The sequence below is a fragment of the Epinephelus moara genome, chromosome 7 (assembly GCF_006386435.1).
Source record: "Epinephelus moara isolate mb chromosome 7, YSFRI_EMoa_1.0, whole genome shotgun sequence".
NCBI classification, from domain to species: Eukaryota; Metazoa; Chordata; class Actinopteri; order Perciformes; family Serranidae; genus Epinephelus; species Epinephelus moara.
The window spans coordinates 24,062,697-24,081,568 of record NC_065512.1 but is presented as its reverse complement, the minus strand read 5'-3'; the positions used below and the strand labels follow the sequence as shown (position 1 = coordinate 24,081,568).

The window sequence follows — 18,872 nt, the reverse complement described above, 5'->3', positions numbered from 1 at the left end:
CGGTGGTGACGATGGATACTCTTGAAACATGGCCAGTGAAGTGCCAAAAGAACAGAATTTTTAACAATATCTTTGATTAGTAGTAAATTTAAATAAATGTGAAATCAGAAATGTAAAATTTTATTCCACATTTTAATCAATGACAACTTACAACCCAGCCAAATGTTCACTCAAGACACAGCCAAGAGACTCAATGAAATGTGTACAAAAATACTTTTTTCAGAGACAGTCTTTTGACATGTCATAGTGGGGAAATCACAGATGTAAATGATAAAATTAATGATGGTTAAATTTCAATCAGTCATCTGTCGTGACTTACTAGGACCACCTGAATAGGCCGAAACCATTGTAAATTTTACTGTATTACACATTCACACACTCACACACAAACATAAAATAGTTCAATATTCATCATAACATGTACAATGAACCTACATGACCTGAATTTAAGAGGAAACCTGATTAAGATTCTGTCATTCTGTATGTTGAGGTACAGGTCTGCTCCCTAGCTGTCGCTGAGAACCCATCACTGGATGTTGTCTTGGTCATATGTCACTCCCATTTGTCTTCTGGCCTCATCTATAAGTTCTGCTGACAGGCTGGAGTGCGCCCACGGCATCCCTGGACTCTCCTTCAGACCTAGAGGGTAAAACAACAAGATAATATCTAAATTAAAATCGATTCAAATCTTGAGGGTTACATTCATACTCAGATATAACAAACTGCTGAAAATATTACCAAATGAAACTGATCAGATCGATACAGATCAACTGTTAATACTACAGCTGTTCTGTTTGTATGCATTAGAGCATCTTACCTTTCAGCAGACAGTGGCGGACCTCCTCAGCTTCATATCGTAGACCTGTGCTGTTTTTAAAGTTTAGTGGCATGTCAGGCTCTGGCAGGGGGAAGTGCACCTCCTTCCCATTCACCTCCAAGGATGTGGGGCACCACATATGGTTGGGTATCTGATGTTGAAATGAGTATCATGTAATTCACATTGCCTGAAGTGTTAGGGCTATTCATACAAAGTATAAATATTTATGAATAGTTAATAATTTGCATTAGCCTACTTGGTTTGATGGTGTACTGATTTAGTAATTAGTAATTACAACAATTCAATCACGTCAGTGTGTTTACTGGTTGATTAAGCTATTAAGCCTTATAGCATTTCTGTATCACCAGGTCTACCATGTTTTACCACAAAGTTCTTATGTTGTATTAAATTTACAAGTCTCAGTAAAATCCTATTGACAATCCATCTAATGATACAATACAATACGATACGATACGATATGATACGATACGATACGATACGATACGATACGATACGATACGATACAGCTTAAGTGGGCAATTTCAACACACACTGGATAGATATGGATTGAAAAACTCACTTTTCTATAGTTCCAAATAACTGTGTAATAAATCAACAGGATTGAAAGTCTTAGGCAAACTGCCAGCTCCACTGGCTGAAAAACTCTTAACGAAAAAGAAACTAGATAAAAAAAAATGATTGAGATTTTGCTGTCCTGCTTTTTTCGCGGCCAAAAAAAAAAAGTTTGACTTTGGTTCCTCAGTTTCAGCTTTATTTAGGTTCTACTGTGCTTATATGCGATTGATTGTGCTTGCACATGTATTTCCCACTTGGTATACCCACGGGCCCCATTTGTGTTGCCCATCCTGAGCCCATGCACTCATTTCCCATTAGGACCCCAACTAGGACCGCTCTAAATAAGATGCCCATTTTGGGCCCGGACCCACTTGATACCCAGGTAGTCCCAGCATAACCCATGTGGGGACCACATACATATGTTGGCTGGGTTGGAGCTCAATGCCAACATGCTAAATCTAACAATAGCCTACTAACATTAGCTATTATTAGCATATTAAAAGACTTGTGTTATTTGGTCCCGTGTGAAGATGTTTCTACTTTTCTTACTGCGTGCTGTTACCTTAATGGTGCCTTTGGTCCCAGAGATAACCGCTTCACAGCTCAGCGTCGTGGTGATTGAGCAAGTGGAAATGGCAAGTCTGTTTCCTGAGAACTTCAAGACCATAACTGCTGTTCCATCAACACCTGGACAAAAGTATGCAGTAAGGCTTTGACAACTCGGGAATCTTTTTCTGCCTTGTAATTTCCTTTATAAAAAAGACTTCTGGATTCTAAAAAAGAGCCGGCATCAGGGTTTTAGAATTGTGAGTATTCCATCAAAGAAGACAATAAGCTTTTCACACTGTTCTTAGTCTGTGGCTAAGAGAGTTGTTGGCCCCAGGCTGCGGAAGTGCTCACACTGACACAAACGTGACATTCCAAGTGCGCTAACTCCAACTTTAGCCTAGGGCCTGCAAAACTTTTGGTTGAAGATATCCAAAACTAAAAGAATGCAGCACAACAAGCCTATCAGTTATTATTTACGATAAGATTTTCTTGGTAAATTGACTTCCTTGAGACAGTCACCTGTGTCTATGCAGTGCCCTGTGGCGTGGATGGACTCAGGCCTCTCGCCATTAAAAACCATGAGGATAAACTGCAGAGAGTAGATGCCCAGGTCCAGCACTGCCCCGCCTCCCAACTTCCTCTCAGCGAAGCGAGGAATGTGGGTGAGTGGAGCCCCGAGATCAACCCTCACCATCTGAACATCGCCCACTTCACCCTGGCCTAGCAGTCTCCTCAATTCAAGGGATGCGGGAAAGAAACGTGTCCAAATGGCCTGAATGGAGACATGGAATGGTTTAAACAGATACATGTGGTAAATGTTTGGTTTATTGAAAGAAGATATTTTGGTACCTCCATGAAAAAGACACCATTGTCTTGGGCTGCAGTGATGAGTTCCTGCACCTCACTTGAATTCATGGCCAGAGGCTTCTCAATCAGCACATTCTTTTGGGACTTCATAAAGAGCTTGCCAGTGGCCAGGTGGTAAGGATGGATGGTGCCAATGTACACCACATCTAGAGAGAGAGTAAGAAAGATTGGTGTTTAATAAACATTATGTAAGGCATCACTTAGTCAAGTATGGAATGTATGTAATGCAGAGCCCACTAGAGACGAGCAGTAAATGGTCTAAAGACACTTCAGCTGAGCAGAATTTGTTGATTCAATTTGGACCAAAACATTCTGCCATATGCCAACAGAAGAACCCACCGATGTCTGGATCGTTTGCCAACTCATTATAACTTCCATATGCTCGAGGGATGTTGTGCTTTTTGGCAAATTCTTCAGCATGCAGCACATCCCTCGCTGCGACAGCCACTATCTGAGGATGAACGCAGTTTTAGTGATGCAGCATGTATGTGCATGAATTCAAATTGAATTTACATTTACCAAAATCAAAATATAAATGACAAAGTGAGCAGAGTGAAATGCAGGCACAACTACAACATAACAAATGAGTATGGCAGTAAACCTAGAAACATAATTATACTTATTACCTAATACATTTCAGGTCACATTAATGCACTCCCTGCTCACTAATGCTTGTAAAAGTATGTGGGTGTGGTGTCATAATTAACATGCTGCAACACAACACGATTTAATTGCACTTTTGGGAAGTTGATGCAAAGAGCATCTACCACACACTTCCTCTTCTTTGAATGGGAGGCACTGTTATGCAGAGACATATTCAAAAGTGTGTCAGCTGCACACAGACGTTATATGACAAGTTTCTCTAACACTTAATCCACACTCCTATCTGGAATTAAATTTTACATATCCATACAAACATATATTCACATCTCACAGCGACACAGTGGTACAGTGGTTAGCATTGTCACCTCACAGCAAGAGGGTTGTTGGTTGAACCCAGGGTGGGGGGTTCGAACTTGGGGTGGGGGAGCATGTTCTCCGGCTTCCTCCCACAATCTAAAGATTAAGATTAGTTGATGACTCTAAATTGCCAGTGGGTGTGAATGTGAGCGTGCATGTGTCTCTATGTGTCAGCCCTGTGATAGTCTGGCTGCGACTCTGTCCAGCATGTACCCCGCCTCTCGTCCAATGTTGGCTGGGATAGGCTCCAGCACCCCTGCGACCCCTAACAGGATAAGCACTTGTGGAAAATGAATGAATGAATGAATATTCATAATAGCTCTCCTAGCCAAAATTGGGATTATGATACCTTCACAGGAAGTATAAAAAATGTATTATTATTATCAATCAAAAATAAAATATCTTTAAATTGTGACGGAAATGTCTTAATTCTCTGGCTGGGTAAAAATAAATAAATAAAATAAAATAAATATGAATAATACATAAATAAGTGAATAAAAATAAATAATCCCTGACAATAATTGATACATTTTACACAAAAAGAAGAATTCTTACTGTATCAATTTAGAGATATTTTGAAACAAAAGTTCCATATTTGTACCTTAAACTAGCTCCATTTCCTAATACCCTACTTGACATCTGGTATTGTACAAAACTGTGACAAATGTGATACTGTATGACTTTGAAACATTAATTGTTGAGAAATCATTAAACTTGCATGTTTAAATATACAGTATTAATATATCTGTTTTTATAGAAATTTGTGGATTATTTAAACTTTAAATAATGAATAGTGTGCATTAAATAGGCTTTTTTTTTTTTACCTTTACATTTTTAAGTTAAACCAAGCAAATTTATGTTATCAGCCCTCCATATCAATCTCTATCCCTCAGGTAGCTCTCAGTCTCCAGAGGTTGATGACCCCTGGGTTACTAACGGGAACATTGCATGATATCTATTTGTGTGCTTTTTTATGTCCTTTATTCCACTTATTAATTCTTAGTCTACAGTAAAACGCAGAGTTTATGATGAGTAACTTACTTCCTTGGTGACGTCACTAACTCACAAACAACACAGAAATGTCCACAATGTCATTCTATGCAGCGTTTTTGAAGGAGTGTGAGTCAAAAGTTACCTCATGGTCACCGGGAGTCAGGGTCCGTAAAGCAACTGAGAAGTCATGACTGATTTTTCCAGCACTGCATATTCCCCAGCGTGTTGCCATTGCAAGTCAGCTATGACTGACAACATGAGTAAAAATTAGCCAGTTTACAGTAAAGCCTGAGTTGTGTTGAACTCTGCTCTTGTGAGAATATCCTCTCAACCCCTCAAACCTGTACAGCCTCCACTAGAGTGCGTCACTACACTGGATACAGTGTCAACAGTATCTCGTTATGCAGGCAACAGGCCTATAATGTAACCTATGTATAATGCAGGGGCGTATGTTTATATAGACAGTTCTATTACACTGGGGTGGAGGGGCCCGTGGAGAGAGCGGGCCCTTGCAAATGATTCAGATTGCCACCTTGGAAATATACCTGTGTTCAAAGATAAATGATTAAATTAAGAATATTAATTTAAAAACAGACAGTCCTCAGAAAGGCAAACCCATCTATTTTATGGTGTTCTATCTTTTTTTATTAAATAGTCAGTAGCTATCTTAAACAAAATTATATACTTTTTCTATACAAGCTATAAAAATCAATAAAAAAATGCTATTTAGTTGGATAGAATCAGGTCTCAGAGTTTCAGATGCTTCCATCAGGGCAGAGGCTTTGTCTCCCTAAATGTAGTTCTAAGCATTACACATCGTCCTTTGACTGCTGAGTAAGATATATATGATGATGTCTAAAGTCAAATCTCTAAATGTGTCAAGACAATACATGCATTATAGTGTGCACTAAGGCCTGTCTTAATAATGTGCACTACGGCCTGCCGTAACTTCCTTACGCCACTGAGTCCAAAATAGTTCCTACTCAGTAGAAGTGTCTCAATAAGCTGGATTTTACTGACCTCTAGTGGCTGAGCTGTAAAACTACAACATTCAGCAATGACACAAAACACTGAACATAAATAAATACTGAATTTTAGTGGGTGCAAAATATGATACAAGTATATGATCATTTATCAGTAAAACCTTTATAAAAATGTTTAATGACTTACAGAAATGGAAGTAAAAAAAAGAGGCAATATGTTTGGAGGATGGATTTATTGAGCAACGACAAAGGTTTCAAACTTATAAAAATCTGATTATTGCAATACTCTGTCTTTCTGATAAAACAAATTTTTATTAAACAGGTATAAACCAACAAAAACACTACAGTACCTAATAACTCTTATGGTACAACAAAGAACCTTTACAGGTACGTACATTTTTAATTTAAATTTGAAACAAATATGCAAAATTTGTTCTATTTCTTAAATATGGTCTATTTAAAAAATAGACTAGTTTTACCCCTGAAAATCATTGGCAACCGCTTGCTAGGCCCGTCTAATATTCCTCTCCTTCCTCATCCTCCTCAAAGGAGTCGATCCCGACCTCTTCATAATCCTTCTCCAGGGCAGCCATGTCTTCTCTAGCCTCTGAGAACTCTCCCTCCTCCATGCCCTCCCCAACATACCAGTGGACAAAGGCTCTCTTGGCGTACATGAGGTCAAACTTGTGGTCGAGACGGGCCCAGGCCTCAGCGATGGCTGTGGTGTTACTCAGCATGCACACAGCCCTCTGCACCTTGGCCAAGTCTCCTCCAGGAACCACTGTTGGAGGCTGGTAGTTGATGCCCACCTTGAAGCCAGTGGGGCACCAGTCCACAAACTGGATGGTGCGCTTGGTTTTGATGGCAGCGATGGCGGTGTTGACATCTTTGGGGACCACATCACCACGGTACAGCAGACAGCAGGCCATGTATTTACCATGACGAGGATCACACTTCACCATCTGATTGGCTGGTTCAAAGCAGGCATTTGTGATCTCAGCAACTGACAGCTGCTCGTGGTAGGCTTTCTCTGCAGAGATGACCGGGGCATAGGTGGCCAGAGGGAAGTGGATACGAGGGTAGGGCACCAAGTTGGTCTGGAACTCTGTCAGGTCAACATTCAGGGCTCCATCAAAGCGAAGTGAGGCTGTGATTGAAGATACAATCTGGCTGATGAGCCTGTTCAGGTTGGTGTATGAAGGCCGTTCAATATCGAGGTTCCTGCGGCAGATGTCATAGATGGCCTCGTTGTCCACCATGAAGGCACAGTCGGAGTGCTCCAGGGTGGTGTGGGTGGTCAGGATGGAGTTGTAAGGCTCCACCACTGCGGTGGAGACCTGGGGGGCTGGGTAGATGGCAAACTCAAGCTTAGACTTTTTGCCAAAGTCAACTGAGAGTCTCTCCATCAGCAGGGAGGTGAAGCCTGAGCCAGTGCCGCCACCAAAGGAGTGGAAGACCAGGAAGCCTTGGAGACCTGTGCACTGATCTGCCTACAGATACAAAGAAACAATTAGAAAGACTGGGAAAAACAGTATTACACTACATGATCTGTATTCATGCTTAAGGTCTTTCTCGGATGTCTGATGTGCATGATCATAAAATAAAAGTTCATAAAATTCAGTGCATGGATTCATGGAAATGAGCAGTTAATTATATGGAGCCCTGTTAGGGCCCCGACACACCAAGCCGATGGTTGGCCACTGGTTAATGTCGGGTCATCAGGGAGCAACTGTCGCCCTAGTTCCTGTTTTTGGCAGACTGTTGAATCGGAACTAAGAAAAGCAAACTAATTACTGAAGTCAAGATTGCACAAGGGCAAAACAACCTTCAAGTAAGATTATTTTTCTAGCCATTGAGCTCTGTCGCAGAACATTCTCATAGTTGTTTGTGTTATTGTTTGCTAGCATACAGTAAATATCATGTGCTAACTGGGTAACTAGCATCTTGAATCCATCCTACAAGTCTTCCGGTTTCCCTTTTTGATGACAAATACAGATTACCACTGCCTGCTGGTGTGGACAGTCATGTCCTCTCAGACAGGAGCGGAACGTAAGTGCTTGTTGGCTTTTGGCTGTAGTCTTTGCAGCTTGCTTAGGTTCAACTTTTTGGCTGAGACAAAGGCAAGGTGAGGCAACGCAACTGTTGCCACTCATTCTGTGATACTGGTTTGGAGTGTCTGGGCCTTTAGAGGACAAAGCAAGTATAAATGTAAATTGAAACCAGACAACTACTGCTAAAGTGCCTTACCAGTTTGCGGATTCTGTCTAGGACAGAGTCGATGATCTCCTTGCCAATGGTGTAGTGCCCACGGGCGTAGTTGTTGGCGGCATCTTCTTTTCCTGAGATCAGCTGTTCAGGGTGAAATAGTTGACGATATGTGCCTGTGCGCACCTCATCTGGGAAATGAATAACAAAAGCAAAAGTTGAGAAAACTAATTCATCTGTTATATAAAAGGGCTATTAGTGGATAAATCATTTCAAAGGCTCAATAAGACACCTCGTACTTGGAGCTATTTTCCCAGGAAAACTCTCTTGCATCTGTACCACAAAGTAAGATACTACCATCTTCTGAAAATTTCTCATTCCTTATATCTACAATTACAAGCTCTACATCATATAACACTACTGACCAATGACAGTGGGCTCCAGGTCAACCAAGATTGCCCTGGGGACGTATTTCCCAGCCCCAGTCTCGCTGAAGAAGGTGGTGAAGGAGTCGTCGTGGCCTCCCACGGGCTGTCTGTTGGGCATGTGGCCGTCCGGCTGGATGCCGTGTTCCAGACAGTAGAGCTCCCAGCAGGTGTTCCCCATCTGGACACCAGCCTGGCCTACATGGACAGAGATGCATTCACGCTGGAAGAGAAAAAGAGGAGACATTAAAAAAGGGGGCAGAGAAAAGGAGCTAGGGGAAATAAAGAGGAGGGAAGTGGCTTGCATACTGTCAGCAACTGTGTGTTGTTCTTTTCCAGTAAGCTAAGAGCTAATTGATTTTTGCTTTGCAGAATATTATGAATGGCAAATTGTATCATGATCACATTTTGCACACACACACACACACACACACACACACACAACAGCTGCAGGAATACAAAGGAATCATTCAGAAACTTGGCCACTAGGTGGAAGCAAAGAAACATATGGGGGAAAGAAGGTTGAACAAGCAAAACAGATTCTCTGCAGCTGTCACTGGGTCTCATGTGACAGTCTGTGAGCGAGACTCATGAGCTGAAATGGAGGTCGAGTTCACAGAACTGCAGTTAACATTCATGCTACAAAGACGACCCAAATAAACAGACCTCACTGATGGAACAACCAAAGAAATCACACAATACTTTGACTACCAAGTGTTGTGTCTGCTTACTCTGATGAAAGCAGTAGCCAACATAAGTTTGTTAAAAGAGAAGAATAGGGATTACAGCATTAAAAAGATCTTCAAGGGTTTCCAAATAAGGCACTGGAAGATTTAGGAAGCCTAACAGTATTGAAATACATTTATCCAACAATTCTGATAACCTACAAAATAAAGATTAAATCATGGCACTGCCATCTAAATGATTCACAGGACATCATTACACTCGTATCTCTGTATTTGCATTAGCCTCTTGCTACAGTATTTGCACAAAGGCATGACTGTTTGGTTATACAAAGCAGATTGTGTGAGCAATGAACTGACAATAGGCTACACTTTGTATGCTCGGCTATTTCACACTTATCTGATGTTGTCTTTATGTTAAAATAAGACAGGTTGCTTGAGTCAGAGCACATATAAAAGCGCTGCTAGTATTGTAATCAAATTGGAACTAAATTTGAGAAATAAAGACAGATTACAGTCAAAGTCAATTCGTAGTCTTTGCACTTGGAAACAATTGACTGTGGCTCGGAACAGATTTGGGCAATGTGACAAGATTCCTGAGATGGAATAAATTAGTCAACCATCAGTAGGGATGGGATTATATACGACTATCGTGTGTCATAATAAAAAAATAAAAAATTATGACCCAATTAGTTGATTATGGTGAATTTTCATTATTGTGATAATTGTAAATATGTCCAGCAACATCCAAACAGCCTGCTGGGCAACAAACAATAAAAGAGACTCCTAAAAACAGTGTTTCTCACTAAAATGGATGTTCGATATGTTGCTTAACAAAATGCACAATAACATGATTCCAGTATGTTTTAGGGCCATTTTAAGAGTATTAGGCAACAAATATTTTGATGATTATTGGAATAATATGAGGAATCACATTTATTTTGACCAGGATAATTGTGACATAAAATTTCCATATCAACCCGTGCCGAAACATGAGCAATTTTACCATATCATCTATCCAATGGTCCCTGTCCCTTTAACACTTCTGGTAGCATTGGACCACTGCTGGCAATGTTGCAGATCAATGAGACTGACTTCTTTCTGGTAATACTCGATTAAAGAATGATTTTTGAATCAATGGGATAAGGACCAACCTTGATTTGGTTGGTATCTAAGTTGCTGGATTAGCCCAAGTCAAGACATTCCTATCTGGTTAGTATACTACCGCAAAAGTTGTCAACAGACTTCCCATAGAAACAAAATAATACAATAGGTTATCCATATCACCCACCCCTAGTTCAGAATGATAAACATATTCAAATCACATGTTCATTTCACAATATGAACCAGAGCAAAGCAAGTACATCTTTGAATTCAAAAGAGATGCAAGACACAAGAATGCATCATAACCCATCATCCTATTACTTTATTCCACTCTATTCAACAGTGACTACCCTTGACATACTATATCTCCACCTTACTCCACGTCAGGCTGCTATTTTTATCCATCCCCCAACTTTCCCCTTCTCAGTGATCAGACAGACAGATGAGGGAAGGTGCTAGAGGGTGAGGGCTGGGGGACACTGTGGCTGGAGGGTTTTAAAGTATTATCCAGTATAATTTTAGAGTCTGTAAAATCTCACTAAATCCATGTTGATCAATGAGGATTTTTTTTTTTTTTTTTAAATTGCATTCAACACTGTATCAACAGAAGCTATCTGAAGCAAAGATGACCCACCACAGAGTGGCCTGCATTTTCAGGTTAGCAGAGCACTGTGCAGCAGCTATTTTCGGTTCCTCATACTAACCTGACACCTAGCAGCAAAGGCTCTCTGTTTCAGTAAACATCCACTGGCAGTCACCAAAATAGTGGTCACTGTCAGGTGGGATTTCATAACTGATCTGCTCAAAGTTTGCTGCCATCTTTATTTAAAGTTAAAGCTGGAAATAATAAATGTAAAGGCTACAGATACTTTCTATTGAAATTAGGCTGTTACTGGAATATTGGAATGTTTTTTCTTTTTGCATAACCACAAGTCCGTAATGGTCAATTCACAGCTAAAGACAAACTATTCTCAACCCAGACCTTTGCCTTAAGAACCTGTCAGGGTGTGTCTGTATGTGACGTAAACAAGGGCATGTCTGAGCCCACACTGACTTGAGATTCCAGTTCTGTTGGCGACTACAACTGAAAAAATAACACTTCACATAGATCGAGAGAGTGAGGGTGGAGAAGTGAACGTGATAAAGAGAGCAATCAATTTGTTAAAAGCTTTTTCAGGTCAGCAGACATGAGAACAGAGATCCCTTAATACCATCGGCCCGGTGCACACTGCCTCTTATAACAGGAAAACAGACATACTGTAGCATAAAGACAAGGTGTGGATGGATAATGATTGAATTAAATCTCGTCCACACCCAAACTGCTATGTATTTAGTTTGTTATGACACAGATGAAACCATGCTTCAAGAGTTAAGCTGATATATGGAGTCATTCTTTGTGCGCCTTTTCATTTTGCTTTGTTATTTAGTTTAATCTTTAATTCCTTAGCCAACGCCTTATTGTAGACCAGGATGTGTTGACGCCTACAGGCCAGACTCATGTGATATTTAGTAAGGATATGGCACTTCAAGGATGGTTCATGATGATTTAAGAGACCCCCCTCAGCCCAAAATCTGCCACCCACAGATCAGAGTGTCAACTTTGGATCTAGCAAGTGAATTGACATGGTGTTATCTGCCTGTTGTTGATGATCCTTTGACCTCTCTTCTTTTGCCAACCTCAGGCCAAAATTTCCCATTGAATATGTGTCAAAAAAAACTGATATTAAAGCATGGTGTGCTGGAGAATCAATATCAAGAGTGCCAGACAATTTGTAGATACCAGTGGTCAAGGATGTACACTATTGATTCTGATCTTCCCTGTGGTGGTGCACCAGTCTTACTCAATCAATGTGCTCCAACCTGATAAGCCCTAAATGCCTTACTAGTTTACATCTGTCATTCTCTCGGGAAAAATGGTCAAACTAGCTAAAAAGAAGCATGCTAAAGATGGAAAAGTTACGCAAAAGGTTTAACAGTGCCATAGGCCACTAGGCCATACAATACAAGTAGTTCCACAAGTACAGGAAACATACAGTTGCTGATTGGTTCTCAGGACATCTGCTGAGCACATTCATGCACTCAAGGTAAGCCTCCCTTTTGAATTCAGTGCATGACGTGTTCTGACGTGTCATGCTAAAGAAGTGCTACAGGCAGTGTACCAATTCTACAAAACATTTTGCACAATGAGCGGCACAGCTGTGCGAATTCACTTATGATTGTTGGTGTACTTATATAACTATTTTATAGCTCTACAGCATGCATTTAGTGTAGCTTTAAGGTTTCATATTAGAAACATAACATTAACAATAAAAGGAACTGAACTGAATGGATCAGAACTATTTGATAAGTTCGTGTATACCGAGCGGTGTACCCAGTAGGTAATGATAGCAGTTGGTTTTTATAAGCACTCAGTCCTGACAGTGCTAACAAGCTGTGTTTATACTACACTGTGCAAACAGGACACAAAGGTTGGTGTGTGTGTGTATGTGTGTGAGTTCATTTCCTACTTAGACATAAGACTAACCATGGTGCATGTCAAAATGTGATTACAATCAGCTTCACCAGTAACATTCCATTCACAATGGCTGCGAGGTTATCTCTGTTGGATTTGGCATGTAGTTGCCATTAGCCCCATTTTACTGTGAATCTTTTATTTCCTACTTTTTTTTAATGTGCTTTCTACTGCATGGAAGCAACTTTCAATCTGTTGAAGTTAAAGAAGCCCTGCTCACTCTTACACTTTAGGTGGCTTTTTACAATTTGGAGGGAAAAGACTGTGTCCTACCCTGCAGGAACACTCCTCTCAAACTGAGCTGACTTGTTGACAGATGTACTATGAGACACACCTAAATTCCTGACTGAACTGACGCATAACACTTCACCAGCTAGTAGCCTAGGATAAAGCACTATGAACTTTATACAATTATTGTTTTAGAGAATCTTTTCACTTGAAATGAGAAATACTGGACTATTGACAAAATAAATACTGAAAAACATAATCACACAAGGCTGTATAACATCATTATGTATGTTTAATATCTCTTCTCCTGATGTGCTGTAAATGTAGACTGATCATCACCACCTGCTCATCCAGGCCAGCAGCCAGCTCTGCTTTACTGCCAGTCATCGAGTCTATTTCTGACACAAGAGTCCCTGCTGCAGCAGGGCTCATTCAGAGGAAGCACAGTTGCCACATCGCACCTTCAATCAGACACATTTTCCAAGCACATTTAAGATTCACTGACGCACGATGTAAAAGCACCAGCGGGAACAAATATTTACTCAGTTTTAAAACACAAACAGACATTTGGAGTGGAAATTTCGCTCCAGACACAGCTAAAACTACACTTACCATTGTGGCTTCTTAGTAGAATGGGCTTTGAAAGAAAAGCAACTTGCAGCTGGCTTTGGTTTTTAATCAGGAGCTTCTCACGGCCGCCGTCAATGTGGTGCGAGTGAGTGAGTATTGCCAGGTGGGTGAGGAGCTGCCACGCTTTATTCCACTGCAAACCACTCCCACCTGTCTCTGTGACGGGACCATAGGAAGGGACGCGCACTGTGGGCGCGCAGGCCACTTTGTGTACTGCAACACACACTGAGTTCTTGCAGATATAATTCATTACAGAAAGTTTGAGAGGCCATGAGTCCCACTTTTATCATTATCTTTATCAATTCATTATCTTATTATTATTATTATTATTATTATTATCTTCATCAGTTCTATGGAAGCTCTGAGAGGCAAATAAAGACAAACATCTACTTACTTAAACTTTATTTGTATAGCACTTTTCATACATTAAAAATGCAGCACAAAGTGCTTCACAGAATAAAAACATACAACAAAAATATTACAGACCAGGTACACCTCTCAGTGTGGAGGCCCCCCATGAGGAAACACTGGAGCTAAAAACTAAAAGACTAAAAGGCAATATAATGAGATAAAACAAGTATGAGATAAAATAATAATAAATAAATAAATAAATAAATAATAATAATAATAAATAAGATGGCCCAAGACCGAACCTTAAAAATCTACTGATCCATTTCCTAAATCTGCTCTTATTTGCTTTTCCTCCCCTGTGTTTATGACTTAGAAAAATACCTTGAATGGCAAGTGAGGAAAAAAGTTGGTTATCTGTTTTCTGTGTTTGATCTGAATTGCTTTCTTACCTGTGTTTATGACTTAATTTGATGCCCTGGGAGGCAAGTACAAAAAAAAGTGGTGATCCATACTCTAAGTCTGATCCAATCTGCTTTCTATCTTGCGTTTATAGATAGATAGATAGATAGATAGATAGTTTATTGTCACTGTAAATTATACAACAAAACTCCTTGGGCCTTGGGTCGCTGCAACTATGCCCATCTTGAATTTATGACTTCAATGGAAACCTTGAGAAGGGAGAAAATAAACTGTTGATCCTTTTTCCAAATCTTATCTAGCCCTGGGGTCCAGATTTCTCCTTAGTCATTCATTTAAGGTCCACACAGTTTAATATATTCAGTGTTGTAGTTGTCATTGGCCATGACATTAAGCTAGTTTGCTGTCTCTGTCAAGTAGCTGTCCATTAGTTACTTTGTTTACAGCAGGAAACAGCACTTCAAAATTAAAGTTCTGTGCCGGAAAATCACTGTACTTCAAAATTAGGTGTGTTCTTTACAAACTTGACATGTTCACGGGTCACTTGCGGTCCATTCAGAACGCACCCGCAACCTACTTTTGACCTGTGACCCACCAGTTTGGAGCCACTGATCCAAATTGTTATCATGACTTAAAGGTCTAGTGTGTAGGATTTAGTGGCATCTAGTGGTGAGGTTACAGAACTGCAACTTCTCCAATGTGCCAAGTGTGTAGGAGAAGTAGAATAGCCGACACGAAAATGCAGTCACATGAAAATATGAATGATCCTATCTTGAGCCAGTGTTTGATTTGTCCATTCAGGACTACTGTAGAAACAACATGGCAGACTCTATGGGAAAGGACCAAGCCCCAAGGGACAGTGCCAGATTTTGAAGCTAATTTTACATAGTGGCCAAAAGTGGAATTACAGTGGCTGGGTCCATGACGTGATGCCATGGGGCCCAAAAAGAGTTTTCCCCATGATCTTACATTCTAAAAGAGATGCCTGTAAATTAGTGGATACATTTTTTGAGCATTATAACCCTGGCAAAAATGACTGGTTTTACTACTGGGATCTGATCAGTTTGGTCCGATAACATTTTTGAAGTCCTGAAGAGCTGAAACAATAAATCATTTTATCCCCATTCAATGCAGCAAGGCGCTAAACCGGGGCCCACCTGCAGTGCTTTATCCAGGTCTCTTAACACTTCCATGGAGAGGATCCGCTATATAGATACAAATGGTTCATTCTAAGGTAACAAAAACACATCTTTTATTTTCAAGTGAATATAAACTAGTAAGAGCATTGTAAATAATTTTATATGCCATTCCAGCCAATAGATGCTCCAAAATCCTACACATTGGACCTTTAAGTACAGGTGAAAAAAGGTTTTTGCCATGACTTTTTTTTGTGTGTAAAAAAAAGTTAAGGAGAAAAAAAGGTTTGTCTTGTGGGAAAAAAGTTTTGGCGGGTGATTTTGAGATAGGTTAGAAACTGTTATTGTCTATCACATTACATGAAATGGAAATTTGCCTTCAGCATTCTGGCAACAGACAGTTATTAGAGATCTGGTTTGCCGTTATGGTTATGGACCAGTTGTACAGGTTCTGGAGTTGTAACTGTTCCCAGTTATCTTGCCAGCCTGGTTAACCACCTGGGTCAGCTTCTTCCTATCTATCTGAGAGGTTCTCATACTAGAGGACAATGTTATAGGTCAGAATACTCTCAGTGAGTGACTTGTAGATGATGGTCAGGGTGTGTTTGCTGGCATTGAAACTTAATTTCCTGAGGACAGATAGATGCTGCCTTGCCTTTTTGAAGATATAGTCTGCATTGGGCCCAAATGTTAGTTTATTGTCAGTAATTGTTCCCAGATATTTAATGTGGGTGAGCTTCTCCACTTCCTGCCCCTTCGTAATAACAGGCTTGAAGACAGGCCCACACTGCTTACTCCCATCATATCGCCCAGACACAGCTCTTTAGTCTTACTGACATTAAGGTCAGGGAATCTGACACCGAACCAGGTGGCAAAGTGGTCGATGTGCTGAGAGCAGGAATGGTTATTGACATCTTGCAGGGAGGCAACCAAGGCCACATCATCACAATATCTATTATCTATTTTACCTCATTTGTATGTATGGAGAACAGGAGAGGAGATGAAAACATCCCTGTGGAACAGCAGTGTTCAGGACAAGACAGTAAGAGAAGGTGTTATTAATACTAACATGTTGGGCCTCTGTCTCAGGAATGCCCTGAACCACAGGAAAGGCTGCTGCTGACTTTCAGGTCGCAACTTCTCAAGAGAAGATTAAAGAGTAAATGGCAGGTAAATTGTTTGGTCAGTATAATTTTTCTAAGCATTTGTTGTTGTAATACTCATTTCAGCCACAAGATGGTGAAGTGCACCACAACCCCATGTTCTAAAGTGGACTTAAAGCATTTATGTTTTCGTCTAGGTGACAGGCAAGACATGAGAATACTACCCCTGGAGACAGGGTAGTGGCACTTAAGCCTCTTCTGCACAAATACAATACACTTAATCCAAAGTGCATTAAAGCACCAACGTCAAAACCATGTGTTTCTGTGTTCACACACTGTGCACATAGAAACACACTGCGCACATGGTATCTGTGCACACAGAGACAGCAAACTCTTATGACTAAGATTAAGACAATAGATAAAGAGTGTTTTGTCTTGTTAGAATTAAATCTTATTTATTCTTTTAACTGATCCTAATTAATTGCTTTACTTCATAGATTGTTAAATTCATACACAGCAATATGTCTCAGAGTTTCTTTTCATGATCATGATATAAAGGCACTTCAAAGTCATCTCAAATCTGTCAGTTTTAAAACTTGTGTTGGGAAACACCAAATCCCCCTTTTTCTTTCATCATTTATGCCAGTATACACATCCATTTGATCTTCTAATACATTACTTCTTCGCATTTTCGTTGCCTTGCTGTCATTTTAAATCTTTTGGTGCCCATGGAAATCCAATCCTACCTATTCCCCCAATTCAAACTGCCCTTCTTGTATGTATGTGTACATAAGGGTCACGCCTACAGCCAGTTATCTTGTGGGTAGGACCAACATCCTGCAAACTGATCCATAACAACAGCCCTCCTCACACTATCATGCTGTCACTGCAGCCATTTCAAAGCTAGAGGTCGTAGTTGCTTCACCATGAGTCACTGAATGACTAACAAAGTGTAACAGACCATTTGACATCTTAGAGCACTTTTTTCCACCAGTGCAGAGGGTCCTGCAAAGCATTTTTGCATTCATGTCACCTTTCCACCATATCCTGCTTTCTGTGTAAATTAATATTATAAGCTCCTAATTGATGATGTTATAAAGCATATGTGGCTCACTTTATAAAATTGCAAACATTTTGCTGGGTTCTTTCAACATATTCATCATGACCTCAAAAATGTTCAAATTGTCATCATTACCATCATCATTTCATTTATTTGTTCTACTTTGGGTCCCTTTCTGTCTTATCAGCACTTGCATTATTATCAGTGAAAGGACTTAATTGTGGGGCGTTGGTTGAGTCTTATACTCTCAAACAATGGAAGTGGGACATAGCCAACACCTAGGGCATAACACATGAAAGACAACAGCAATACTTCAGCTCACAGATCATGAACCAGTCATAAAGATTTGGAGAAAAAAGGTAAAAAAGGTACATGTGTTGCTCACTAATGTGGAACCAAATTGTTTTAATTTAACATAATATTTCCATTGTGCTTTGTGAGCTTTGTGTTAAAAAGAATATCATACCGACATCAATGGTCCTATTTGTTATGGGTGAGTCTCACAGCCTCAGGAGAGAAACTCCCTGCTTATAATGAATAGGGGTGCATGGTAGTGCACAGTGTGATATGACCATCATCTTCCTGGCTACACAAATGTGTTCACAACCAACAGACTTTGTCTAATTGTCACTTTTCACTAACATCCACTGCTTTTTATGGAGAAAATAACTGCATGCAGTTAGAAATAAATATCATGACAGCAAGGAGGAAGTCCACATGATATCTGTGAATAAAGAAACCATAGTTTGCCATAGTGTTGTATCTCCAAACAGTAGATTACCCTGAATCAACACTCCCCTATTAGAGCAGATGCCCGCTGGTCTTGAAAGTGGTTTGACTTGTTTTAAATATAACAGAGAGTTATGCCTTTGAGCCATGGTATTGTACCATTAGATTGGGTTTTTCCTGCCAGCTGAAACAGGCAATTATTCCACTGCCAGCCAAGTGAAACTATGAACATGTGAACTGTACAATCTATTTGGTGCAAACGGCCTTCTGGGCTCAGAAATCTGAGGAGAAATCACCTATTTTGGACTTTAATAAACATGATTTTGTGCCTTTTTTGTCTTAGTTTTGCCCTGTTTCTGTGGCATAGTGGAACCAATCTGGCACGCAGTTGCTGTTTACTCCACTTAGTCAGCTGACGCCTTATAAGGCGGTTCACATGTATTGAGTTTCTCTACTCTCCCAAGGGGCTGAAGAACTAGGGAAGGAGGAGCAGCTCTCATATATATTGTATTGCTTAATAAAGAGTGACAGTTCATTTCAGCTT

At 40.2% G+C, this 18,872-nt stretch overlaps 2 protein-coding genes across 2 annotated transcripts; both read right to left on the bottom strand.

The window, feature by feature from the left end:
- Positions 1–99: 99 nt before the first annotated feature.
- On the bottom strand, positions 100–5,134 carry LOC126392860 (trans-1,2-dihydrobenzene-1,2-diol dehydrogenase-like). Its single transcript, XM_050048536.1, has 7 exons — positions 4,905–5,134; positions 3,149–3,260; positions 2,792–2,955; positions 2,462–2,714; positions 1,956–2,080; positions 818–968; positions 100–639 (listed from the first exon to the last, which is right to left on the bottom strand). Exons 1-7 carry the CDS (start codon positions 4,992–4,994, stop codon positions 527–529), a joined length of 1,008 nt encoding a protein of 335 aa, XP_049904493.1. The 5' UTR covers positions 4,995–5,134; the 3' UTR covers positions 100–526.
- Positions 5,135–5,963: 829 nt separating this feature from the next.
- On the bottom strand, positions 5,964–13,674 carry LOC126392856 (tubulin alpha chain-like). The gene is made up of 4 exons (XM_050048531.1): positions 13,515–13,674; positions 8,376–8,598; positions 7,993–8,141; positions 5,964–7,235 (listed from the first exon to the last, which is right to left on the bottom strand). Exons 1-4 carry the CDS (start codon positions 13,515–13,517, stop codon positions 6,261–6,263), a joined length of 1,350 nt encoding a protein of 449 aa, XP_049904488.1. The 5' UTR covers positions 13,518–13,674; the 3' UTR covers positions 5,964–6,260.
- Positions 13,675–18,872: the final 5,198 nt, after the last annotated feature.